At 60.3% G+C, this 26,408-nt stretch overlaps 1 protein-coding gene across 10 annotated transcripts in view; it reads left to right on the top strand.

The window, feature by feature from the left end:
• AGAP3 (ArfGAP with GTPase domain, ankyrin repeat and PH domain 3) overlaps nucleotides 1-26,408 on the top strand; it is a 57,561-nt gene that overhangs the window by 22,355 nt on the left and 8,798 nt on the right. For 3 of the 10 annotated variants that reach the window (XM_032244998.1, XM_032244997.1, XM_032244995.1), the window contains exons 1-11: nucleotides 6,368-6,391; nucleotides 7,591-7,649; nucleotides 7,885-7,972; nucleotides 8,162-8,247; nucleotides 8,427-8,568; nucleotides 8,995-9,129; nucleotides 9,293-9,420; nucleotides 10,772-10,930; nucleotides 14,529-14,621; nucleotides 19,274-19,378; nucleotides 24,937-25,105. In XM_032244998.1, the coding sequence (XP_032100889.1) occupies nucleotides 8,547-8,568; nucleotides 8,995-9,129; nucleotides 9,293-9,420; nucleotides 10,772-10,930; nucleotides 14,529-14,621; nucleotides 19,274-19,378; nucleotides 24,937-25,105 (811 nt within the window). In that variant the 5' untranslated portion in view covers nucleotides 6,368-6,391; nucleotides 7,591-7,649; nucleotides 7,885-7,972; nucleotides 8,162-8,247; nucleotides 8,427-8,546. Of the gene's footprint in view, nucleotides 1-5,392; nucleotides 6,392-7,590; nucleotides 7,650-7,884; nucleotides 7,973-8,161; nucleotides 8,248-8,426; nucleotides 8,569-8,994; nucleotides 9,130-9,292; nucleotides 9,421-10,771; nucleotides 10,931-11,371; nucleotides 11,531-13,457; nucleotides 14,374-14,528; nucleotides 14,622-19,273; nucleotides 19,379-24,936; nucleotides 25,106-26,408 lie in introns of those variants that run through there. The other 7 variants (XM_032244996.1, XM_032244999.1, XM_032245004.1 and 4 more) reach the window with 5 other exon arrangements.

Here is a 26,408-nt window from a genome sequence, read left to right as displayed (position 1 = left end):
CTCATCTCTAAAAGGAGAGGATGAACCAGATCATGAGTCTGGAACCCATGGCGGGGATTAAGGGAGCTCAGGCCTCCTCGGAAAAACCTGTGTGTTCTTTCTAGTATGCACTAGCTTTTCTAGAGATCCCATAGCTTTTGTCGTTTCCTAGGGCTGTGATAAAGCATTGTAAACAGGGCGGTTTCAAACAACCTAAGCTTGTTCTAGCTAGCTGCAGTGGCTCACGCCTGTAATCCCAGCACTTTGGAAGGTCAAGGCTTGAGCCCAGGAGTTCTAGACCAATGTGGGCAACGTAGTGAGACCTCCATCTCTGTAAAAAAAAAAAAAAGAAAGAAAGAAAGAAAGAAAAAACAGCTGGACATGGTGTTGCATGCCTGAAGTCCCAGCTACTTGGGAGGCCAAGGCAAGAGGACTGTTGAGTCTAGGAAGTCAAGGCTGCAGTGAGCTGTGATTGCCTGGGTAACAAAGGGAGACCCTGTCTCAAAAACCAAAAAGTTTATTGTGTCACTTTAATTCTAGAGGCCAGAAGTCTGAGATAAATGTGTGGGCAAGGACACGCCCCCTCTGAAGGCACTAGGGAGTGATCCGCCCACGCCTCTCTCCTTGGCTTGTTGATGGCCATCTTCTCCCTGCATCTCTTCACATTGACTTCCCTTTGTGTCTGTGTGCCCAAATTCCCTCCTTTTATAAGGACACGAGTCATATTGGATTCAGGGCCCACCCTCCTGCAGTATGAGCTCATCTGAATCTCATCTGCAACAACCCTATTTCCAAATATGGTCGCATTCTGAGATCCTGGGGTGTAGGACTCAGGGATCTCCGGGGTCCTCCCCATCTCTGCGGTCTCTTAGAGGGGAGGTGGAGGGACCAGCCCAGGAATCAAAGCCGAGCTGAGGGGGAGCTGCCAAGGTCATGGGCTGACTGCATCTGCCTGGATTTCCCATGTGAAGAGAGCTAGTTTCAGTAACCCCAGCGTCCATTATGGCTTTCCCTTGCGCAGTGGGAGCAGCTCCTTCTGTTGCTTGCCCGCTGCATGCCAGGCACCACGCAGCCCTCCATGCTCATAGTGCTGGCCTGCACGGCACCTTTAATTGGAAGCTGGATCATCCCTAATTTATAGACAGACCTGAGGTTAAGGAGACCATGGCTGGTCACCCAGTAATCGGGGCCAGAGGCTGAACTTGAATCCAGCTCTCTCAACTCCAGGGCGCACCATGCCTCTCAACTTGGGGCCTGTGCAGCTAATTTTGCCTGTGACTTCTCTCAAAAGACTGGCCCAGCCAGGGCCCATCTCTCTTAGGCCTTCCCCCTCACCCCCTCACAGGAGGACAAAAGTCCTGGGAGCACAGTTCATGCTCAGCAAAGACCTTCACTCATTCATTCAGGGAATCATGGCCACGTTCGTATGCCCGCCTCAGTTCTTTTGGGGCGGGGGGCATTAAACACACAAGGAAACCCTCCAAGAGTGGTGAATGTTAGATGATGTTCAGAGTGGTCACTGAGCTGGTCAGCCTCTTGAGGAAGGGATGCTTCAGCCACTGTCCAAATGACCTCAGGGCAAGCAGGGCAGAGGCCTGGGAAGCATCAAGGCTGGATGGGGATGGAAGTGGGTCCTTGGGAGGGTGGCAGGTGAGAGGGCAAGCAGGTAGTCAGGAGCACACAGGGCACTGGAACAGAATAAGAGGTTTGGGTGCCATTCTATGCCAGGTGGAGAGCCACTGCGGGGACTTTGCTGAGAGGTGACCAGATTTTGGTTTTGTTCTTTTTTTTTTTTTTGAGACGAAGTCTGGCTCTGTCACCCAGGCTAGAGTGCAGTGGCACAATCTCGACTCACTGCAATGTCCACCTTCTGGGTTCAAATGATTTTCCTGCCTCAGCCTCCCAAATAGCTGGGACTGCAGGTGCCTGCCACTGTGTCCAGCTAATTTTTGTATTTTTAATACAGACTGTGCTGGGGTTTCACTGTGTTGGCCAGGCTGGTCTTGAACTACTGACCTCATGATCCGCCCTCCCCGGCCCCCCAGAGTGCTGGGATTACATGTATGAGCCACCACGCCTGGCCCAGGTTATGGTTTTAAGAGGTCCACCCCTGCTGTAAAGGAAATCAGTTGGCAGTGGTGATAATGGAGGCCGGAGATGGGAGACCCATAGGAAGCTGATGCCGTGACTTAGGCCTGGGAGGAGGGTGGCTTGCCTTCAAGTTGGAGAAAGGAGCTGGTGATGGATTTGGGCCACATTTAGGAGGGAGCACCACCAGGGCTGACACAGATCGGGCTGGGGGAGTGGTAAGGAAGGCAATGGAGGGTGAACCTAGCAGGCTTTTGGCTTGTGCCGCTCCAGAGCTCGTGGTGCCGTTGAAGATAGGGGAATGCTGGAATGGAGCTGTTGGGAGTGGAATTTGAGTCCATGGCTGCCGCTGCAGCAGCTCAAGTTGTGTGGGGACAGCTGCTGGGACGTGTAGGGAGGATTGTGGCCTCGCTGGGGAGGCACCCTGAGCGCTATGCCCTCCCCGACATACCCCCCCCCCCGCCTCTGTCTTCTCCTCTGATTCCCTAAGCTCCAACCTGGAGAGCCTGCTGGACACCAACCAGTCCTGGGGGCGGAGAGGGCTTGGTGTGGTACCAACTGCCTTCCCGGATCAGTGGCGGTGGTGAGGCCAGCCTTCCCTGCTGCAGCCCAAGCCCCAGCTGCAGGAAGATGTTTTGCTGCCACCTTGTGGGCAGAAAGGGCCTGACTGTTTGGGAGAGCCAGGATGGCTCTGGGACCACACCCGGCTTTTGGAGGAAGCCAGAGCCTTTCCCTGCGGAGCCAGCCACAAGCTCTGGCGTTCTGGAGAAGGCTCATCCTCCCTCATCTCCTCGAAGGACATCCGCCATCTCCCCGTGGGCCACAGCGGACACAGCCAGGGCTCACCCGTGGGTCAGCAACACACCTGGAGACCAGGTGTAAGATCCCCTGGGACCCCGGGTGAGGCTGCCCTTTCCCGCGTCCCCAGGACCAGCTTTCTCTTTCTGGCAGGGTCTCACACCTGCCCATCACGACTCCTGTGGCCCCTCGCCCGCCTGCGCATACGCGAGCAGGGCACCTGAGGCCCAGACTAGCACAGGCATTGAGCATAACACGACGAACACAGCCTTCCCTGGAGCCAGAGAGCGCAGATGCCAGGACTGAGACCTCCTTCTGTGGACTATCTGGATGTCAGGAGGAAGAGCTGACGCTGGTTATGTTCAATGCCTGTGCTAGTCTGGGCCTCAGGTGCCCTGCTCGCGTATGCGCAGGCGGGCGAGGGGCCACAGGAGTCGTGATGGGCAGGTGTGAGACCCTGCCAGAAAGAGAAAGCTGGTCCTGGGGACGCGGGAAAGGGCAGCCTCACCCGGGGTCCCAGGGGATCTTACACCTGGTCTCCAGGTGTGTCCTTGTCTCCATCCCCTCTCAGTTCCCAGAGGTCGGCCCCCATAGCTGCTGTCCTATGCTTGCTTCTTCATATTTATTTATTGATACAGGGTCTCACTCTGTGGCCAGGCTGGGATGCAGTGGCTCCCTCTTGGCTCACAGCAGCCTGAACCTTCTGGGCTCAAGCAATCCTCCCACTTCAGCCTCTCAAGTAGCTGGGATCACAGGCACATGCCACCATGCCTGGCTAATTTTTCATATTTTTTTTGTAAAGATGGGTTTCGCCATGTTCCTCAGGCTGGTCTCCAACTCCTGGACTCAAGTGATCTGCCTGCCTCAGACTCCCAAAGCGCTGGGATTACAGGCCGGATACGCTGTGCCTAATTTTTTGGATTTTTAGTAGAGATGGCGTTTCACTATGTTGGCCAGGCTGGGATTATAGGCCTAAGCCACGCCGCCCAGCCCTTTGCTTGCATTTTCACTGGCTTGCAGGATGGGCTTGTGAGTGGGCAGCCTTACTCTTAGGCAGAACAGCCATTTCCTGTTGTGCGTGAGAGGGAGGACAGACAGCAACACGCAGATAGGGAAGTCAAGGCAGAAAATGTTTCCTTTTGATGTGCAGCTCAATGACATTGACCAGCTTCGCTGAGTTGTGTTCTTGTCTCTGTGCCTGCCTGAGGACCCTTAAGGGTGCTTCTGCAGGTGCTTCTATCATGGGAGAGCATGTGTCCCATACAGGAGGAAGTGGTCCTCATCAGCGCTAATAACTAGTCCTATGGAAATACAAACTCACCACCAGGGCCTCTCCAGGCCTGGGAGATCCAGCCCAGGACTTGGGAATTTCCAGCACTAATTTCTGCAGGGAGCACCTAGGATGGAGAGGCCCTGCCTTCCTTAGGCATTCCCACCCAGCCCATCAGGAATGTGCCACTTTTATCTCCTACTTGGCTCTGACCAGGTCCATGGAATTCTAAAGTTGAAAGGGACAGTGGGAGTTGGGCTGGACTGGGGGGGTGGAAGAAAGCGGGAGTATTATGGCTCTAAAGGAAATGCAAGCCCCTCATCCCTTGCCACTACTTAAACTTGTTTCTCCTGATGTGCCAGTGGTATTGAGGCAGCTGAGAGTTTCTGACTTTGTGGGTGACAGGAAACTGGCTGGTCTCCAGAGCCTGGGACAGGACTAATGTTTAAACTGCAGTGTCAATCACAGCTGGGGAGCCCTTGGTGTTGGGGGCAGCCCACAATGATGAACTGGAAGCGCCTCGAAGCTTGGAGGAGTGTGTTCATTTATAGAACGTCAGGCATCATCCCGACAGGAGGTGAGACCCAGTGAGCAGCAGGGGCCTGGAGATGCTCCGGCCTCAGAAGTGAGTCACTCACCCAGAACTGCCGGCCGAGGTTATCTTTGATTTCTCTGCTGCCCTTAGGCAGGACGCTTAACTCAGTCCAGACAGATGAGTATCTTCTGGATTTTATAATATCCAAAGACAGCCTCAGTCATCAACAGAAGCATACTGTAGCAGCCAGCAACTCTCGACCTTAGAATGTCAGAGCCAAAAGCTACCACAGGACCACCTCGTTGAAGCTGGTGTGCTGCAGATGAGGACTCGCGCGCAGAGCCGCTGTGGCTGCCCCGACCTCTCACTCAGGCTGCTGATACTTCAGGGCCTCATGGTGTAGGCTCTCCTGGCTCTTTCTTTGAAGAATGAGAAATGGCCCACTTTCCTCCAAAATGGGGCCCAGTGTATGGCGGGCCTCTGTTATTTAGTTGGCCTGCTCCTAATGACAGCTCCTCACCTACCTGCCGGATCCTAGGAGGAGCCCTGGGCTGGAATTTCCTGTTTTCCGAGGGCTCCCGGGGGCTGCCCCAGCAGGCCGGCTCCCCCGCGCCGTGCCGCCGTTCCCGGGCGTTCCAGGCCAGACTTGCCGCCTCTCTCCGGGCTGGGCTGGCTCCCGGCCTCTCCAGGTCTGGGCTTGCCGGCCGCGAGGTGGAGGAGTTAAGGGACTCGGTCGGCCCACACCAAGTGCCCAGAGGCCGGAGGTCCGTGCGCCCCGGCCGCGGCCCCGGCCCGGGCCCTGCCCCGCGCCCCTCGCCATGGGCCTGGCCCGCGCCCACCGGCCCTGAGCATGGAGCGGGGCTGGCCGCCGGGGGACAGCCGTCCCGGGGAGCCGCCCGCAGCCTGCCGCCGCGCCCACAGCGTCTGCGACTCGCTGGACCTGCACGGCGCCCCGGCCGGCCGCGCTGCCGCCGCCCTGCAGGCCGCCCTGTGCGCTGCCCGTGAGCAGCCTGCGCGGCCGCGGAGCGTATGCTCGGCCGGCCCGGAGCCGCCTCCCACCGGCGCCCGCGGCCTGCTGCTCGGCCTCCTGCGCCCGCGCCTCGGCTGCCGGAGCCCGGCGCCCTCAGGACCGCCCGTCTCGCCCGCGCCTAGCCCCGCGCCCAGCCCTGCGCCGGCCCGGCGCAGCCGCACCAGGGGAGAGCAGACTCCGCGGCCGCGGCCGGCCAGCATGACGTTCCTGGAGGTGAACCGCCTGGAGCTGGCGGCGGCCGAGGCGCCGGGTTCGGGGCTAGGGCGCGCGGGCAGCGCGGGCTTCCTTCGCGGCGCGGCGCTGTGGAGCAGCCAGCGCTGGTCGGTGCTGCGCGGCGGGCGCGGGCCAGAGGGGCCCCGGCGCGGCCTGGCGGCGCTCAAAAAGAGCTTCAGCTTCCGCCTGCGCCGCGGCCAGGAGGTGCGGCGCTCCGAGTCGGGGCTGCTGGCCCGGCCGCCCCGCGCGCGCACCCGCAGCGACGGCGACACGGGCTCCCTGGGCGCCTTCCCCAGCCGCCGCGACCTGCTGGGCGCCGACGCCTCGCGCGCCGCCCCGGAGCCCGGCCGCCCCCGCACCGCCGCCGGCCTCTGGAGGCTGCTCACCAGCCGCTTCCGCCGGAGGGAGCCCGCGCCCGCCGCGCCGCTGTGGAGCCGCCGGGCGGCCGCGGCCCCGGAGCTCCTGCGCGCGCCCAGCGGTAAGGGGGCCGGCCCCGGGGACCTGGGGGGCGCCTGGCAGAAAACAGCTCGCGGGAGAATGGCCATGGCCGGGCCCGCCCGTGGGGAGGCCGGCTGCCTAGGGCTGGCGGGCTGGCCCGAGTGCCGTCGGCGCCCGGTGTTTGGGGTCTTCGGCAGTGGCGGAAGAGAACGGGCTGGCCGGGCCGGGCCGGGCCGGGCCGGGGTCGGGGGGCGAGGGGAGCCCAGGACGGGCCGCTCTCCGGTGCGGCCGGGGAAAGGAAGGAGAATCACCAGAGTCAGAGGGCCTGGGGCTGGGCCAGACACCTTTCCTAGTTCCCGGTCGGGGCAGCGCGCTCACCTCCGGCTGCCCCTGCTCCAGAGGCCCCTGCGTATGAGGTTAGGGACTGCTGTGGACCTGATTCTTGAAACTACTCTTTGACACAACTGTGGGACAGTGCCTCTGGGAGCCAAGGAGGGAAGAGTGCTGCCCAGCCAGAGAGGGTTCACAGGGCTGGCACGAGCATGCATGTGGAACCTGGAGGTGATGGAGATGGGGGCCTGGCTATCGGAGGGCTCTGGGATAAGGGACCTGCCAGAGTCAGGTTCAGAGTCAGGAATGAAGGGGAACCCAGGAGGTGGCCTCCCTGCTAAGGAGGAGCTTAGGGAGGAGGTGGGTGGGGTCGATGGCTCCGTATCCACCTGCCCCTGACAGAACAGGGCCAGGCCAGGCTCCTCCCTCTTCACCCGACTCAGGAATGTGGTGGGTGGCCCCACCCTGCCAGGGTGCGCTGTTCTTACTTGCAGGAGTCTGCCCCCCAACCAGGAACCCAGCCCTTGGGTCTAGTCTGAGACCTGCTGGAGTGGCCTCTAACCTGGGCCTGACATTTGGGCCCCAGGGGAACTAGGCCAGTTGTGGCGTGGTGGGGGGACACTTACCTTCTGGAGCAGGAAGAGGAGGAAGGACACAGGGCTGAACCCAGGGGGACAGAGCCTACAGACCTCAGAGTCCTGTTCTGAAGACTATCCCACTCTGGTCTGCTCAAAAAGAACCTTCCCACTGCCTCCTAGGGAGCTAGGGGTGAGGGTTGGGGTCCCATGGAGGAAACTGCTGTCCTCTGGCCTGGGCCTGGGGAGGGCATCCTAGGGGATACAGGCAGCAGCGGTTGGGACAGGTGTGTGTGCCACCTTGGCCCTGACGGGGCGGCTCTGTCTTCCGCAGACTCGTTTGTGAACAGCCAGGAGTGGACGCTGAGCCGCTCCGTACCGGAGCTTAAAGTGGTGAGTGCCGCCCATGGGCAGCGCAGGCGGCCTGGAGCCGGGGGGCGAGGCTGGGTGCCTCGGGCCTGTGCCTTGCTTCTCCAGCTCCCGTCCCCTCCTCTGCTCAGCTTGGCCCTCTCTGCCCTCTCTCTTCCCCTTCAGCCCTGGCTTTTCTCCCTCCTGCCGCTTCTTTGCTTTTCCTGATGGGTCTTTTCCCTCGTGGCCTCTGACCCGCTCACCCCTTCCTCTCCTGCAGGGCATAGTGGGGAACCTGTCTAGCGGGAAATCAGCCCTGGTGCACCGCTATCTGACGGGGACCTATGTCCAGGAGGAGTCCCCTGAAGGTGAGTGTCACGGGCCCAACCTGGGCCCGGAGGCCGCCCACTCCCCACCTTCCCACCACCTGGGGTCTGGGTGCAGGTCTCCAGCCCTCTTCAAGTCCTCTTATCTCCTCCGTCGGAAGCTGTAGATTTCTTCTTGGTTCCCCGGGCTCTTTCTCCATGCTTTGGACCTGATCTCTCGCTCTGTCCTAGGGGGGCGGTTTAAGAAGGAGATTGTGGTGGATGGCCAGAGTTACCTGCTGCTGATCCGAGATGAAGGAGGCCCCCCTGAGCTCCAGGTGATCTCCTGCCTGGGGCGTAGGGCCCACCCCTGTGCCTGGAGCCCTTTCTTGAGCTTGCTGGCTGGGACTGGGAGAGTTGGTGTGCCCAGGGAGAAGGGTCCAGTTGGGTCCACCTGTCCTGCATGGGAGTTTGCTGGCTCCTGGTTCGAGTGTTAATTCTACTTGGTCTCCCCTAGTTTGCTGCCTGGGTAGATGCAGTGGTGTTTGTGTTCAGCCTGGAGGATGAAATCAGTTTCCAGACGGTGTACAACTACTTCCTGCGGCTCTGCAGCTTCCGCAACGCCAGCGAGGTGCCCATGGTGCTTGTGGGCACACAGGGTGAGGCGGGGCCCTGCAGGAGCCGGCAGAGAGCAGGAGGCCCCGGGCAAGGATGCATGAGGGGAGGGGTGGGCAGGTGTGAGAAAGCCTCCAAGGCCCCACTCTCTTCCCAGTGCTGACCGGGGCTCTCAGCACTCCCCATGCTGCTCGTGTGAGGGCGTTTGCCCTGCTGAAACCTGCGTCCCTGTGACCAGCAGGTCCGTGTCTTTTTAGATGAATAAACGTGCTCAGAGTTTAAGTGCATGCTGGTTTGCACTCAGTGAGGCCATGGCAGGGTTGAAATGAGACCCAGGCGCCCGCGTTCTTGGTGCTCTGTGTGTTCCACTCGCCAGGCTGTTTGCCCACCCACCCTTGGGCCAAATGCCCCTCATCACACTACCCCAGCTTCTCCGAAAAATGAGTGACTCACCCCTCCACCTCCGACAGACGCCATCAGTGCAGCAAACCCCCGGGTCATCGATGACAGCAGAGCCCGCAAGCTCTCCACAGATCTGAAGCGGTGCACCTACTATGAGACGTGCGCGACCTATGGGCTCAATGTGGAGCGCGTCTTCCAGGACGGTAACTCGGGTGCTGGGCGGAAGTCACTGGCAGCCGCGGCCCCAGAGCCGGCGGTAGGAAGGCTCCCAGTGAGCAAGGCTGTGTGTTTTTTTTGGGGGGAGGTGCTAAGCCAGGATCTTCACTTTTCTCCAGTGGGTATAATTGACTCTGCTGTCCCCTGCAGTGGCCCAGAAGGTAGTGGCTTTGCGGAAGAAGCAGCAACTGGCCATCGGGCCCTGCAAGTCACTGCCCAACTCGCCCAGCCACTCGGCAGTGTCCGCTGCATCCATCCCTGCCGTGCACATCAACCAGGTTCGGCCTGCCACCTGCCCCGCCCCGCCCCGCCTGTTCCCACCATGCCTGTCTTGCCTCTGTTCGTCCTGCCACTTCTGCTAGCCTCCTGCTCACGCCTGTCCTCCTTCCTCTGGCCTCCCAGCCTTGCATGTGGTTTGGAAACATTGGTTGAAATTCCATTCAGCCTGCACCATAGTCTTGGCCTCATCCCCGCCCCATGGTGCCTGCCCCTTCCCGCTACCGTCCCCACTTCCCTCTGCTCTCCACCAGTCCACAGCCCACACTCCCTACCCGATGCCCACTATCGAAAGTCCTGGGCCAGCCACAGATGACATGGTCAAGCCAACGGCCACTGCATTTTATCTCTGCCAGTGACCGTCACCCTTCTAAAGCCTGTCCTGGCTGTAGCCGGCGTTCCAGTGACAGCCTGGTTGCATTTCAGAGACCCCTTCCTTTAGGGCTGTGAGAAGGCGGCAGCATTCTCGTGGGAAGAAGGAGGAGCAGGGCTAGGTCCTTCTTACTGTCTCTGAGCAGCCCCACCTGACACGACCAAGTAGGGCTTGTGCAGCTCACTTCTGCAGTGGTCCCTGTCCTGAGGGGCAGGTTGTGGAGGGCAGTGGTTTGAGCACCATACTCCTTGTACAGGTCAGGTTCAGGGGAGGCAGCCGATCAGGCCACATGCTCTAGTGGGGGCAGTTAGCCGTGCGGGCCACCTGGTCGACGGTGCATGCTTCCCGAGTCCTGGAGACGCTGCCATGCTGTTTCTTCTCCATTCTGTGATCTCTTTTTCTCTTTCCCTTCTCTGTTCCACATCTACAACTTACTCTGCCTGGAAGTCGAAGCTCTGTTCTCTCTGCCCCAGCTGTCCCAGAATCCCTTTCCCTGCCATGGGTATGCTGGAAGCCACCCTCAGCCTCCCCCCGTGCCCTGGGCCACTCCTGGCTCCTGCTTCCTGGCCCGCTGCACTCTAAACATACATCCCTAAATGAGAGTTTGTCCAGGGCCACCCTCTCCCTCCTTCAGACTACTTGCAAGTCAGGACTCCACAGTCCATTCGCTGCCAGGCTCTGCAGCTGATTCCTGCCTGCCAGCCTGTGCCTCTGACTTAGGTGCAGAAGCACTCCTGCTGGGGCCCCAGGATGAAGGTTTGCTGCCCCAGTGAAGCAGCCCTGGCAAGGTGACAGTAGATCAGATCCCGCTGGCCTCCAGGCCATGCACATGTTCCCCCCATACTGTCTAGGGGCTAGTGGCCCCTCTGCTGCCCGTGAACTCCGGCCAGGCCCTGTTAGCACAGGGATTCCCGGCGCCCACCTGTGTCCATCCCACTCCCTGACCCAGAGCTGCCCTCAGCAGCCCTCTCTGTCTTTAGGCCACGAATGGCGGCAGCAGCGCCTTCAGCGACTACTCGTCCTCAGTCCCCTCCACCCCCAGCATCAGCCAGCGGGAGCTGCGCATCGAGACCATCGCTGCCTCCTCCACCCCCACACCCATCCGCAAGCAGTCCAAGCGGCGCTCCAACATCTTCACGGTACGTGACCGCCTCCTCCCCCGCCCAGCCGCCTTCGCTGCACAGGCAGGCCTGAGAGCCGAACTCCTAGCCAGGAGGGGCGTGGGCAGCCCGAGTCAGGAAGACGGCACCTGCAGTCTTCTCCCTCAGACACACACGGCTCCCGAGGGTCCTTGCCGGTGCCCCCAGAGTCTTCCAGACCATTCCTCTGCGCCCACAGGGGCTTCCGGTCACGGCCCTCACCCTGTCCCCACAGTCCTCCCGGCCCTCTGCCGCCCACACTCACCCTCCCCGCCGCCTTCCTCTCTCTTAGGCCCCTTAGGGTGTCTTTGTCAGCTCGAAGGGATCCTTGGACTCACCTGGCCTAACTCCCCTGACTCCCTTTGATTCAACAGCTAATGCACCGGCGGCCGGAAGGCTGTTTGCCCAAGGCGACACAGAGGGTTAGCTGGCCCAGCTAGAGTCAGAGCCCAGGCCTCCCCGTTCGCCTTCCGGCTCTTTTTCCGTTACCCCACTGCCGAGGGGACATTCATGCTTTCCACCCACCGCTGTGATTGGTTTAACAAAGGCTTAGCCATCTTTTCCTGGGCTTCACCACGCTGCCTCGTTCCTCCCTCTCAGGTTTGTCCTGTCTCCTTGCGAGCTCCTCACTCACCCCTCACAAACCTCACACCCGGGGGCTGCCGTGCTGGCCCGGCTGAGGGTGACCCTGGCTTTCAGGCCCCAGGGCCTGCTGTCTCTCCACTCCCAATGTCTGACACACAGTGCCCATCCAAACCCTAACCTTCCAGCCGGGCTGGGCTGGATGTTCCAGGAGTCTTGGGCCAGACAAAGGTGGGTGAACCCCCGTGTGGGTTGTCACAAGAGCGCCCACCCCTCTGCGTCACTCCACGCGCCTCTTTCCAAGAGCAGGGCTTGGCTCTCAGCTTGGGCCCGAGTGTGGCCGGCCAGGCCAGATCTCTGGACCCTGCCCAGACAGAGCTGGTGCTTCCAAGCCCTGCTCACTCATCCTCACCTCTGCCTGCCCAGCTCACTTCTCCCTCCCAGCTGCCTGCCTTCGTCCCCCCAGCCCGCCACCTGCCCTCGCGGCCATCCATGCTAACAGCCTCTGCGCTGACAGCTCCGCGGCGCATTGCAGCTGCCTGGCCCCAACCCTGCCTAGACGCGCAGCTTCTCCTTTCTATCCATGGTCATTGAGATATGAGAGCGCGGGGGGGCGCCTGCTAGAGCCCACACGTGCCACTGCTGCTCCTGCTGCGGGGCCCTTGGGTGCCTGTGTCCATGGTGACGGCTACCAGGGCCCGGGCACCCTGCTCCCTAGCATCGCGCCTCAGTCATCCGCTGCCTCAGTTCCATTCTTAACCTCCCCTTCCCCTTCCCCTTGCCGGTGAGCTCTGTAGCAACCCCAGGGCACCCCCTGCCTTCCCCTGCCCTGCCACCCTCTCCTCCGCCCCTGCCAAGCCCCCATCCTCCCCCCCGCCCGGCGCCCGTGCTTCCTGCCATCCTGTGCTCTCTGCTGCCTGCCTCGACTGCTGCCCTCCATCCTGGCTGCTCACGGCACGGCCTTCCCTCCGGCCCTTCCATTCTCTCCATCCTCACAGTGGCAACCTTATATTTTCTTTCCATTGTTTCCGTGGTGACCTCACTTGCACCGTTGTCCCTGAGGTGGCCTCAAGGTGCAGCCGTCCCTGTGGGTGTTTCTTGGGACCTCCCCTCTCATCATTGCTGTTGGGGCCGCCTCTCTTCTCCTTCATCGTACTCCCCAGCAGCAACATGCTTGCTCGAGGGCGAGCCCCTCGTGTCCTGCCTGCTCTGTGGCTAGTGACCCCCCCACTGGACATGGTTGTGCTGTCCCCAGTCTCTCCTGTGACTTCATGTGCTCATTTCGTTGCCACTCTTGCCCCAGTTCCTGTACGCATGGGGAGGTGGTCCTCTGGGCTCCCAGGGGTCCTCTGGTGGTTGGGGCCTCTTGGCTCACAGTCTGGCTGGGGTGGGCTGCACCCCACTCCCCCCGACTGGCTCTTCTGTCTGGGGACCCGGTGGCAGCAGTCCCATCCACCTTCCTCCTCCCTGGGCCGAAGGGGCAGAGGGCTGTGGCGGCCCGGGCCGTGGAGCCCAGGAGGGGACTAGGCGGTGCCGCCTGTGGAGGTGCTGGGCGGCGCTTTGCTCTCCAGCGGCTCTTTTGCCCTGTTCTCCTTGTTCCCTCTGGCCGTGCTTTCTCCCACGCTGCAGTTGTGGCCCTGTGTCCCCTCGCTGTGCCCTTGGCTCCTGGCAGCCTGGGAGAACAGGAGGGCTGGCCTGGGCTGCTGAGTGGCGAACATAACATTCCCTGCTGAGGTGGACATTCGGCCAGCGTCTGCCCAGCAGGTGCCGCCGCCGCCGCTGCCTCCTCCTCCTCCTGGTCCTCCTCCTCCTCCTTTTCCTCCTCCTCTTCATCCCGCTGCCGCCGCTCCCCAGGCGCCTGGGTCTCTGCCCTCACCGGTGCTGACCAACTTGTGCGGGGCTTGAGTATAACTTGCCAAAATCTTTATTCTTTCGATATTTGCAGATATGTGCCACTGTTTCCAACTTTTCATCAACAAAAAGGCCTTTCCAACTCCTTCCAAATTAGAAGACCAGGTGGTGACACACAGCACCTCTGGACATGCCCCCTGTGCGGGGCCGGAGGCGGGCCGGGCCCTGGGACTGCTCTCAGATGAGAAGCGGCCGCCGAGCTCCCCACTCCAGAGACCCACGGGAACCTTTGTAACTAACCCCACCCCCAGGGAAGGCTAGGAGCGCCGGAGCCCGCGCTGGGGGCTGCCGGGGACCAGGCCCGGCTGGACGCTGCAGGCTCACTGCATGGAGAAGAAGGCAGCTCGGCCCCACGCCCGGCGCTGGCCAGCGCGACGAGGCCCAGAGGGGCGGGGGAGTCCAAGCCCGCCTGGCCCGGCTGCTCCTGGGGGGCGCTTTCCTGCCCCTCCCCTCCTCTGCTCCTTCCTGCATGGACCTCTGCCGTTCCTGCTCCTGCTCCGGAAGCCGCCGCCACCGCCGCGCTTGCCTTGCCCCCTCTTTTTGGCCTCCCCCTATTTCCTAGGATCCGCATTCGGGTGGACTCTGCCCCAGGAGCTTGACAGGGTGCAGGGCCTCTTCTGGCCTCTCTCCTCTCTCTGTCCATCCACTGTGCCCCTTGGGCCACGCCGACGCGCTCGGCGCCACGTGCGTGCAGTGCGGTGTCTGTGCCGCAGACGGGCCGCCTACCCACTCACTTGTGGACTTTGCGCTCCGGGTTGTCGCGCCCTGTGCTCCCGACCAGCAGCCCTACGTCCACCTCCTCGCCCCCGCTTCTCTTACGCCCCCGCCCCGGGCGTGTTCCTCGCGCCCTCGGCCTCTCTGTCCTTGCTCTTTTGTAAGGGGCGGGCCGGCTCAGTGACCTGTGCTGCTCTGTATGGTGCCGTGTGTAAGAATAAACCCGTTGGAATACTCGTGGTCTCCGTTCCTTCCCGTCCCGCCGCCCCGGCCCGACCCACTGCTAGGGCTGCCCAGGAGGAGGGAGGCAAGAGGGAGGCCGGGAAGTCCAGGCGGGCAGTTCTTGGCAGACCCCGGGCCTCTCTAACACGCCTCTTGTTTTCTCTTCCAGTCTCGGAAAGGTGCTGACCTGGACCGGGAGAAGAAGGCTGCCGAGTGCAAGGTGGACAGCATCGGGAGCGGCCGCGCCATCCCCATCAAGCAGGTCAGCGCCTCCCTTCCCGGGTGCTCAGAATGAGGCCCAGGAACGTGGCTCTTCCCAGGCCACTGTGATGGGGGAGATGGCCTTAGAGGCCAGCACCACCCTCCTAGGCCGAGTCCCTAACAAGGGCCGGGCTCTCCCTCCGCTGAGAAGCGGCCTTCCCTGCGCCACCGTCTTCTGGCCACCAGCCCTGCCTATACCTCTGATCACCACTGGAGGGCAGAAGAGAGCTACCTGCTGTGCTTAGCCAGGCCCTCAGCCTGGCCCACTGGTTCTGGAGTTGGGTCTGGAGGGGGGTTGTCTCTCTCTCTAAGGAAAATGAGACACCGGAGGAGCCTGCATTGAAGGGTTACTGAGGGCTAGTCCAGCGCAAGGTCTGTTGGCATGGTTTTGTTAATAAGAGCTTCTGTTTATCTTTAAAGAAAAAAGTTGAGGTGCTACCACCTCACCTCTCCCACTTTCTCACCTCTTCCACCTCCTTTCTGAGTCAGTCCTGGGTGCACTTGGGCCTGCCTTCTTCCAGACCAGAGGTGTTGCGTTCCTGCCTTGGACACGGCATTGACCCACAGAGAGTGTGCCTGTGGTGTGTTGAGCCAGAGCTGCTGGGGTAGGGTGGGGAGGCGTGTCTTTGGTGTGTGGATGAGAGCGTGAGGCACTGGGGTGCCCGTAAGAACGGGGGCAGTTGGAACAGAATTTCTTGGGATCTGGTGGTTGAAGAGGTGGTGTACATAGGTAGCTGTGTTGCCAGGTTTTGACCACAGGGGAGGCTGTTGTGGCCGGAGCACTGGAGCCCGGCTTGACAGGCCTGTGGTCAGGTGTGGCTCTCCTGGGCTGGGACTCATAGGCAGTGTGACCACTTGTGGGGAGGGGGTCAGTCAGTGTGACCAGGATTCATTTGTTAAGGGTAGGGGTTTCTGATTCCCAGTGAAAGTTCATTTAGAATGAGGAGTCCCAAGCCGGGTAGTGTCCCAGAGGGCAGGGTCCCACAGGGTCCCATGCGGTGATCTGAATTGTTCCCACTCACACGTCCCTTGAAATGTTCATCGCATTTATGTCTGGCAGGGACCACTCTGGTTGGGCCAGCCTACTGGGAGGGCCCCTGAAAAGTCAAGGGCACAGTGACAGCAGCCAGAGGTCTCCCTGTCCGTCCATGGGGCACATGCGTGTGTGTGCAAGTCTGTGCAGAATCAGACTCTGCACAAACCTGTTGCTTATTTGATCCTGTATCTTTGGGGCACCTCCTTTGTGAGGGCCCCTGCTGGATGATGCCCTCTGCTTTGGGCGGAGGCGCCTAGCTCCCTGCTTGACGGTGGAGTGTAAGGGAGGGCGTGAACAGTGAGTGGGTGTGTAGACACTTCATAGCATTCCCTAGGAAAATGGGAGCACTTTCCTTGGGGTCCCACATGTTCCCTTTCCTCACTGGGAGTTGTGTTTGTCAGGGGCTCACTTATTTGTTCCCTAAATCCCTCACACGGGAAAAATGGAGAGATGCTAGGTTGGGGAGGAAGCCCTGTGAACTTGAACCTGGGGCTCTGGTCCAGTCTTGTGGAGTCAGTATGTCACTTGGGTGTTTTTACTCCTAACTCTCAGGGACTGTCAGTAGGAAGACCCCTAGCGGTTCAGTCCTGAGTCTTGCTGCCAGCTGGGAGCAGGTGTCAGAGGCCTGTGCCTGATGCAGTGACACCCTTTAGGGGGTGCCGGCTCCTTTCCGTTCTGTAAGGATAGCTCGCTAGGGGCGGGGCATCCGCTCTCTTCTCCCAGTCCGGTGGCCATTCCTGGCGCCTCCCCGCTCCCGGACCTCCTCGCTGCCACCCAGTCCTGCCCCGCCAGTTCTGCAGCCCCTCCTGTGCTCCGCCCCCCTGTCCCGTTCTCCGGTTCTGTTCCTTCCCCTCCCCCCCCCCAGCTCCTGCTGGGAGTGAAGATTGCATTTCAGTTGCCATTTGCATTCCCAATCAATCCGGACTCCGCAATTAAGTCGGCTGGCGGAGCTGGGAGGGAGGTGGCGGCGGGAACGGGTCCTCTGGGGGCTGTCGCCTCCGCGCCTCCGCGCCGCTCCCATTCCGCCCCAGATTGCTTCCTGCTCTGCCGCGCGCAGCCGGCCGGCCGGGGAGGGAGCAGGAACCCCTGTAGCTTCCTTGGAGAGGGAGTGGGGAGAGGCGCGGGCTAGGCCAGTCTCCTCCCAGTAGCTTCCGGGAGCCTGCAAAGAGCAGGGCGGGAAGGAGCAGCCGGGTCGTTCCACCCGTGCCCCGGGCTAACGAGCGTCCTTACAGTGGCTCCTTCGCCTCTGCCCGGGGAGGGCGCTGCTGAGGAAGGGGGCGGTCAGGGTGGAGGAGGGACCCCCGCCCCGAAACGCATTCTCCCCGAGGAGGGAGGAGCCACACGTGTCTGAGTCGGAAAGGTGCGGAGACCCGGTCCCCACCCTGACTGTTGGAGGAACCGCAGGCAGCAGCAGCGCAGGCCTTGAGTGGCTCCACGTTTCGCACCGCTGGGGGCAGGGAGCAGAGCGGGGCCGGAGCTGGCCATGGAGTCTCCTGCTGAAGGCTGGGAGGGTGGGAGAGGGGAGCACGCCTAGTGGGGTGAAGGGAGTCGGAACAGGGGCGGGGAGCTGGGTCCATCCCTCACACTTGGCTCTTTCTTTGGCCTGTGTAGTGGGCGGGGAGGATTGGGGATGACTCTAGGGAATCCCAGAGCCGGTGGGCCTTAGAGCCTTAGCGCAGGCTGGTGCTCCCAAAAGAGAGCAGAGCCAGCAAACAACGGCTGACTGCTTGCTGAGCTCTCAGTGCACCTGGTCCCTGGCCAGTGACAGGAATGCCACACCCAGAGGCAGGTCACCAAGGCCCAGACTTGAAGGCTCCTCCACAGACCACGAGACAGGGCCCACTTGCCTCTGGAAGGTCCCCTTAATGCCGCTTGTCTTCAGAAACACCTGAGGATAGGGTCTCCCAGGCCAAGGGAGACCAGGTAGCAGGATGTGTCTGCACGTGGCCAAGTACTTCAGCTCCCATCCCTCATGAGCACACCTTCTGCAATGCCATTTGTCCGAAGTGGGGAGAGGCTCGGGCTAGGCTTCTCCTCACCCCTCCAGCCTGGGGTGGCTGGAGGAGCAGCAGCAAGGATGTGAAATGTGCTGGAAAGTTTGGCAACTGGTGTCACAGCTACCCTGGCCACTGGAAGTGGGTGCCCTCTCTGGCCTCCACCTCACCCCCTGTTGGGGAGGGGAGAGGTCCAGAAAACCAGAATCACTTTTATCCTAATCGCATCCATCTGGGGCTGAGCCCTCTATTAGGAAGAACTTGGAGGAAGTTGCAATGGAATCCAGTATTTACCCCCCACCCTTGGGCGTCAGGACCACAGGCTGCAGATGAGGGACCACCATTTCCATGTGCCTGCGTCTCTTAATCCCCATGTTGTTGGCTGCCTTCGGGCAGGGCCCTCTATTCCTAAAGGAGATTCCATCCCTTTACGGCCTCTTCCCTCTCTGGGTGCTGTCTCCTCTAAGTACAGGCAGAATTTGCCCTTTCGAGTGTCCCTGCTGGGAGTGCTTCCCCTTCTGCTCTCCCAGCTGAGGGTGAGCCTGACCCCCCCAACCTCACACTCAGCCCCCCCATTTGCGGATCTACCTGTGCCCCTCTTCCCCCTATGGGATTTTTGCCTTGAAGTCTCCAGGGAGCGCTGCCTCTTCTCAACCCTCTTGAGTTGGGGGTTTTGGAGGATGGGGGGCCATGAATAGTGATGCTGGTCCTGGATCTGCCCCTGGTCTCCATTGTGGCGCTCCCTGGTTCTGCCTGACCCCGCCTCCCATTCCCAGCATTGCCTTCTGTGTTGTTTGAGGGAGACAGCCTGAGCCAGTGAGGGCATCTTTGGGGGTTCTCACTAGAGGCGCAGGCTTCTCCTGAGAAGGAGACCACGGTGTGGTTGGGCATCATCTCCTCCCATCTTCCTAGTGGGGTCCACCTCCTGCCTTCATCGTCTGGCAGCCAGGGTTTTAGGGGGCTTTTCCCCAGTGCTTCCAATAGATGTTTACTGGGTGTCAGCTGTGGCCCCAGCCTTGTCCCAGGGGCAGGCTCCTTGCTGTGGCACTTTAGCTCATCCTTCCAGCCATCCAGCCTCTGTGTTCAGCGTGTCTCACTGGCTTATGCAGGAAGTATGGTTGCTGAGAGGGAAGGCTGGGTCTTGCGGCTGCCTGGCTTGGTGGTCTAGGGCATGCTTGGGACAATTAGGGGATTGTTCTGCCCTGTTTGGAGCTACCTCAAGGTGGAAGGCCAGGACCTTAATGAAATCTCTGCTATTTTGACCCTTGGAGCCTCCTGGGGAGGAGCATGACTGATGGCCACTGTCCACACCCTTGACCATCTACACCCCAACCATCTACGCCCCTGACCGGCTTCTCCTGCCAAGGTGGCTCCACACACACACTGGGGAGGCAAGATGCCCACCTGCCAGAACAGTGGTCCAGCTGCTTCCTGGTGGATGATCAGGGAGAACCGAGTCCTAAGGAAGGACTAGTCTCAGGGGCCCTCCCAAGTTCAACGATAGGTCCTTGAAGCCTGCTTTGCTCAAAGGGAGGAGGGTGTTGGCTAACGACACCATGACCTTCCCATGCCCTGTGATGTCGGGGGCTGGCTCCTGGTTTCTGATCAGACCTCTGTTCTCAGGGGATCCTGCTGAAGCGGAGTGGCAAGTCCCTGAACAAGGAGTGGAAGAAAAAGTATGTGACACTCTGTGACAACGGGCTGCTCACCTATCACCCCAGCCTGCATGTGAGTATGGGAGGAGGAGCCTCCTGGGGGAGAGTATGGGAGGGGTAGAGGGAGGATAACAGAATATGGGCAGCAGACAGGCGTCAGGATGGACGGGAAGCAGACCTTAGTGATTTCAAATGGCTCGTCCCTGGAGAAAGAACCTCACACGGGCAGCTTGGGACATGCACAAGAACCAGGTGGCCCCTCACGTGCCCTCTGGTTGGTCAGGCTCTACGTCAGACTTTCCAGTTGTTGAAGGAGTGGGATTCGGCCACTTCCACGGAAATTCTAGTGAGGAAGCTGATGCTGCCATGCCGTTGTGTTGAGCTGGGCCATGCCAGCGCGGAGCTGCGGACTCCTGGGCCTGGGGTGGTAGAGGACAGGGCTGTTGAGAATGGGCTAGAGCTTCAGACAACTCCTCCTGAGAGGGGAGCGAAGGTGGCCTTGTCTGTGGTTAAGACGGTCTGGTGCCCGCGTGGCCTGTGTCCCAGCTGGGGGGTGTTTTGGTGACTGGAGTGGCCCCTGTGCAGCTCCCCCACCCTTCCTTCCTCCCCTCCCCTCACCGCGTGGCTCCAGCACACAGCTGTCACCGGAATCCATCTCTGTCACCACCCCACTGTGGGGCTAATGAGTTCTCCTGTGAAGCCCCTCGAGCACAGCACGTGGGCCGGCCCCACCCCCCGGCCCAGAGGCCCTCGGCCTGCCTCTGAATCTGCCCAAGATGTCAGGAAGGCGTGACCCAAGAGGTGCTGGGTCCCTGTGTCCTGGCCATCACCCAGGCCCAAGAGCACTGCCCAGACTGCCCTGCGGAGAAAACACACAGAGAAGGCCTGGTCCTCCTGGGCTTCTCGGCATCTGACCATTCCTCAGATGATGATCCTACCCCTCAGCTCAGGGGACAGCACCAGTCAGCTCCTCGGCCTTCCTAACACGCCCTACTCCACAGGGCAGGGCCTGGTACCTGGGAGACTGGAGGAAGGACCCCCCGCATTCAGTGCAACCAGCTTCTGAGCTCCCGCCTGACCCCAGGCTCCCACCGTGAGCACAGACCTTGTCCCGCTCTTGAGTCCTTGCGAGGCGCCGAGAGAGGCGGCCAGGCCTGCTGGGAAGAGCACTGATGGCACAGGCAGAAAGTGTCATAGGAGGCCAAAGAGCGCTCTGTGGGTGCCAGGCTTTGTTACTGTGTACAGAGCTCTACACTAAAGGAAGGGCCAGAAGATGAGGAGAGTCCCAGTGTTTCCCTGTCGAAAGGTTTTGAGGGTGTCAGGGCCACTCACAGATAGCAAGTCACAGTGCTGAGGCCTGGAGACTGCGCCGGCACCTTGCCTGCCTGAGGCGCTTCACAGCCGACACCGGGCCGTTTACTGTGCCCTCTCCTCATGTCCAGCTGTCCATCTCAGTGGGAGAGCTTGGGAACGGGCCTGTTTGAAATGTCTGTTTCCCCGCCTGTGTGGGGCTGACTGTTCTTACCTGCTCCTTTCTGTTCTGTGTGGCCTGTGGCCGAGCTTGGTGCACAGTCTGTGCCCACTGCCAACAGTGGAGGCAGTGAGGATGAGAGGGGTGGCAGAGGGCGTCTTGGGTTGTGGAAGAAGGTGGGTTGTGGGGTTGGGCTAGGTTTTGGTTTCGGAATAGGAAACACAGCCAGCTGGAGAGCAGAGCTCAGGGGGGTAGGGTGGCTTTTCAGAGTCACCCAGCTGGTGGCTGAGCTAAGGCTTGGACCCATTACTTTGGCTCTCAGCATCGCCCGGGTTTGTCTGTGCTTGTCAAGAGCACCTCCCTCTGGGGCTGGCTGAGAGGGTCACAGAACAGCTCATAGCAGGGCGAGTGCCGTCCAGTAAGGAGGGAGTTGGGCCTGCCTGCCTGGGCGAGGGTGGGCATCTGAGCCCCACAGGAGTGCCCTCCCAAGCCGCACTTGTTGCACTGTGTGACTTTTTGGAACTCAGCTGCAAGGACAGGCTGGGAAGTCCTGGCACCCAGATCCTGTCACAGGCCCCAAAGCACACTTGGCTACACACGGTGTGAAAACATGAGTGGAGGCAGGGCCGGTTGTGGTGCTGTGCACTCCCTCCCAGCTGTCCGTGAGACTCTGGCAGAGGCCCGTTTGTGCCACCCCCACACTTTCCCTCCCTCCGCTGCTGCCTTGCCTCCGCCACCCCCCAGCCACCTTCCAACCTGAGTGTGCTCCTCGGTTGCCAGCAGTGAGCAGGCCACCTCCCTACCTGTGAGCAGCCGCTTCTCTCTGGGGCTGTTCAAACCCTAAACCCTGGCAGGAAGCATGTCAAGAAGGAGCTCTGGCACCTCCAGAGGCTCCGACAGAACTCGGGGCTGAGTCTGGCTCTCCTCTCCAGCAAGGGTCTCTCCTGAGCATCAGGGCTGGTGACTCACCTATGGATGGGGGCCGGGCCGGATGGGACACACACAGGCCAATTTGGTGGGCGAGACTGAGCCCCGCGCCCGCTTCTTGCCTGGCCCAAGAGAGCCCGCCACAGCCTCCCCCATTTTGCAGCCAGCGGAGCCATTCACACAATCACCTTCTGTTAATTCTATCTGCAACATCAATTAAATTGTTTGTAGAAACTAATTGAATGTGGCTTAATCACACATCTTAATAGCTTTCCACGCTCTGAACTCGTTGTTAATTCCAGTAATAAAACGAGATGAGAACGCTGGCTGGGTAATTAGCGAGGAGGCTGGGGAAGAAATTGCTGTTTGATGGTGGGTAATAAAGGCAGCCGTGGTGACCGCTCTCCTGAGCAGCCACCGCCACCGCCACCATGCTCCCCGTTCTGCTGACAGAGGGAAATGCTGCCTGTCTGAGGTTCCCATCCCTGCTGCTGCTCCTCAAGCGTCTCTCCACTCTCCTCCACGCCCAGGCTCCAGAGTTGCCCGGGCAGGAGGGCACGGAGTCCAGGGCTGTGGGTACCAGCTTGCTCCGGGAATTCGGAGCGTCTGGCTAGTGCCATCAGAGATGCTAAAGTTGGGCCATCCTTTCCCCTGAGGCCGGCTTCTGGCTCCTTAGCCCCAAATGCAGTCCCCCTGTGCAACTCTTATTCCTGGCGTAGGGTCAGCTTTTCCTGCCATGCCCCAGCCCGGGCATCCCAAGGCTGTCATGGGGCCTAAAAACTGTTGCAGCTGCTGTGACCTCCTTGTGAACTAGAGCAGCCCAAGCCCCTCCCCTAAGGAGGGACTGCAGCTGTGCCTTTGGCCCAGCCAGCTGTTGACTGTTGTCTGGAGTAGCCGATCTAAGACGTGATTGTGTACAGGGACTGCCGACGAGAACCAGGGACAGGAAGCTGAGTGTGGGATGCAAGCAGGGAAGGGGTGAGGCAGTGAAGTCACTTGTGGACACAGGGCTGAAAGCAAGACCAGAGGGCCAGTGGGGCCAGTGAAGTGCAGCCTGGTGTGTTGAAGAAGGATGGATGGAGGTATGCCGGGAAGGCAGGAGGGGCTCCCGGGTCTGTTTGGCAAGGCCCTAAGCTGTGGGCAGAGTCCTGCTCCACCAGGTGTGGGCAGAGGTTGTCAAAGAGGTCCTGCCTGGGTGGAAGGCTGCTCACTGATCCCTCGGCTGTGTCGTTCTATGGTTGTGGGACAGTGAACAAAACTTCAGCACATGCTTGGAGCCAAGCACTTGGTACTGTCCCTCACAGAGGACTGGGGCAGTGGGAGGGTACAGGTACAGCCCAAGGCTGCAGGGAGCAGCAGTGGCAGGAGTGGCTCCTTTCTGAACATAGCTTCTAGGCGCAGCTCCTCTTCTCTGGTTGGTTACTCCTCTGGTCCTCTTCCTGAAGGGCTGCCTGCCTGGGAAGATGCCATAGGTACCTCGAGAATTCAGGCAACTGCAGGCTCAGCTAGAGCCCACAGGGCTGGACCTGGGCAGGGAGGTGGTGTGCTAACGCCAGTTCTTTCGACAATTCCCCTGATGACACAGAGCTGCGAGTGGTGTCCAGCTCAGCCACAGAACTGCAGGTGGAGGCTGGTGTTTGGCACTTTTTCCTCCATCTAGGTGGTAACCTCCTCACCTTTTCTTAGTGACCTGGGACCAGGTGACCCCTTGTCTACTTATGTCCTCATGATTCCTCCCAGAGAGAGCCCTGGTGAGACTTCCTGCCCTTCCACTGCTTCCCAAGAGGCAGCAGGCCCCCTGGGCTCTTTTCAGCAGAGGACAGTGTCGGTTTTCCCTGGAGCTAATTGGGTGAGAAGAGAGAGCAAGCCTGGAGGGAAAGCAGTCTACCAGCCAGAGCAGTGAAGGTGAGGGCCGGGCTCCTCAGGGCAGGAGGACACGTCTGGGACAGCCCCTCGCACGGCTGCCCTCAGGATGCAGACATTCCAGAGGTGCTCATGGAGGGGAAAGAAGGAGCAGATTTATGTCCAATCAGTGTAATTCAGTCAGAAGTTAAGTCTGGCACTCCCACCCAGTTTCTTCTCTCAGGAAGGGTCAGAGACCCATGGGGAGGAATTTGTGCCATGTTTCCAAGGGCATTAGCTAGGAATTGCCTAAGAGCTCAGGGACAGTGGCAGGGACAAGGAAGCAGGAGGCAACAGGCTGTGGGGAGAGGCTGGAAGGAGGAGGCACGAGAGGCTCCAGGTCAGGAAACTGCCGGCCCCCACCCTCCCTCCCTGCATTCAGCCACGGTGCTACCTAAATGGTGGGTAGAGTTGAAGCACAAAGTGGCCCCCCATTCCTGGGGCCCTGACTTGAAGGCAGGGCAAGTCCCAGACTCAGGACAGGCTGGAGGGAGCCTGCGCAAGGGGCACAGGCTTGGGAATCTGAAAAACCTGGGCTTTAATCTGACTCTGCTACTGTTTAAATGTGTGTTCTTGGGCAGATTAGCCTTTCTAAGCCTCAGTTCCTTCATCTACAAAACAGGCACTGCCTCCCTCAGGTGGTGAGGATTCCACGAGGTCATACATGGAGTGTATAAACACACTGCCGTAGGATGGTAAACACCCTGCACGTGACAGGCAGATGACATGATGACAATGATGACGACTGTCGCCGGGGAATCGGTGGCACCCGTCAGACCAGGCACCTGTTGCTGTATTCCAAAGTCCAGCAAAAAGAGGCATCTCTTTAAACTGTTCAACAAGTATTTATTATCAGACACTGTCCTAAGGGTTGGGATGATTCTGGGCTTTAGAAGGTTCCTAATGCACAGGTGGGGTCTGCAGTGCTTGGTGGCCACCCTGTCACCCATGGCCCCGAGTCTCTCAGCTCCCCTCCGCAGCAGGGGCTCTCTCCCTAAATCCCAGCCTGGCCCAGCACTTGGCCTGCTTTGTGCTGTTGCCTCCTAAGCCATCATTCCTGAGGGCCTGAGCCTCAGCGCTTAGCTCCAGGTCCTTGGCCACCCCCAACTCTGCCTCTCTCCTGGTGGAGTCCCCCTAGCGCTGCTTTGGGCACTGTGGAGACCCAGGTGTAATCCAGACTCGGAGACATTCTGTGGCTTAGAGTCCTGCTTTTCAAGATTGGAGTGTTCCCTCTCTTTCCACAGCAGGGACAGACCTGGGAGTTGTGAGGCTCAGTGCTGGATGGCTGCTGCTAACCAGTCTTCGTCTGTCTCACCCACCTGCATGTTTAGGATTACATGCAGAACATCCACGGCAAGGAGATTGACCTGCTGCGGACGACGGTGAAAGTGCCTGGGAAACGCCTGCCCCGAGCCACACCTACCACAGCCCCGGGCACCAGCCCCCGTGCCAACGGGCTGTCTGTGGAGCGGAGTAACACACAGCTAGGTGGGGGCACAGGTGAGGCGGCTGCTGAGGTGGGGGCATAGGGGGCGGCTGCCATGGAGCCGAGGCAGGCAGATATTCTGGGCTTGGCTTCTCGGCCTGGGCACAGGGTGCTGGCCAGCATCACATTTCAAGGTCATCTCAGCCAAAGACACATGCCCTAATGCAGTCCTCATGGAGTTAGTTGAGGTGGCAGCAAATGTCTAGACCAGCAGTTGACCTGGATGTCAGACGGGGCCAGGTGGTGTCATGTCTGGGTAGCAGTGCTGGTGGTCCTAGGCCCGTCTCTGCATCTGGATCTGAGGCTGGCGATGGGTGGGGGCAGGGCCTCGGGGTGCATGGCCAGCATCTCAGCCAAGGTTGCCATGTGGAGACAGGGGAGGTGGAAGGGCACGGAGCTATCTGGCATCAACCTGGTGCATCTTCTCAGGACAGAGAGGTGGGGCCTCTGCTCAGAGGACTGAATTTAGACAGGAGCTGGAGGCGGGAAACTCCATGAAGCATGTGGTGTTCTTACCTTTTCAACTGAGAGTGCTGGCTCAGGTGGAAGGCCCCCTGTCCCCAGGGACTCCCTTCCTATGCTGCTTCATTCCTCCTCCTCTGGGCCCCCAGGCCTGGTGCTCTTCCAGGGCCATCCTTCCACACTCAGTTCCTTTGCTTCCAGAGCCCCTGGCTCCTGACTGCTTTCCCCCAAGACTTCAGTATTCCTGACGCTGTCCTAGTCTCATTCCCAATACCTGCCCAAAACCCTGCCCTGCTGGTGCCATGCCTGTGCCCTGCCCCAGGAGTCAGCACCTGGCAGCAGTGGTCTGCAGCGGGGTGAGTCACCTCCCTACAGGGCCTGTGCTTGTCACCATGATGGGAGGTTGTGACAGACTTTCAGTGACAGGTGGTTGGGGATACTAAGTCCCCTGGAATGGATGGGAGAGACCCCAAACAGTAAAGAATTGCCCCACTCAAAATGCTGATGGGACACCACTGAGAAGGCCCAGGTTAGAGGGAAGGAAGGTGCGATGATGCCTCCAGGTGTGGTCCTTGTGGGAGGTGCGGCACCTGAAACAGGTGTGCTGGGCTCACTCTCACAGAACTACCGCCCACCAGGCTGAAGGTAGGGGAGCTGCCGGGTAGGTACCTGACACCGCCGACTGAGATGTGCCGGGTACAGTGGGCGTCTATGGTGCAGTGGGTGTCTGTCTGTGGTGCAGTGGGAGTCTATGGTGCGGTGGGCGTCTATGGTACAGTGGGCGTCTATGGTGCGGTGGGCGTCTATGGTGCAGTGGGTGTCTGTTGTGCAGTGGGTGTCTGTGGTGCAGTGGGC

This window comes from Sapajus apella, unplaced genomic scaffold (assembly GCF_009761245.1).
Source record: "Sapajus apella isolate SASKATOON/1434 unplaced genomic scaffold, GSC_monkey_1.0 scaffold56, whole genome shotgun sequence".
NCBI lineage: Eukaryota > Metazoa > Chordata > Mammalia > Primates > Cebidae > Sapajus > Sapajus apella.
This window is presented reverse-complemented; position numbering and strand designations above follow the sequence as displayed.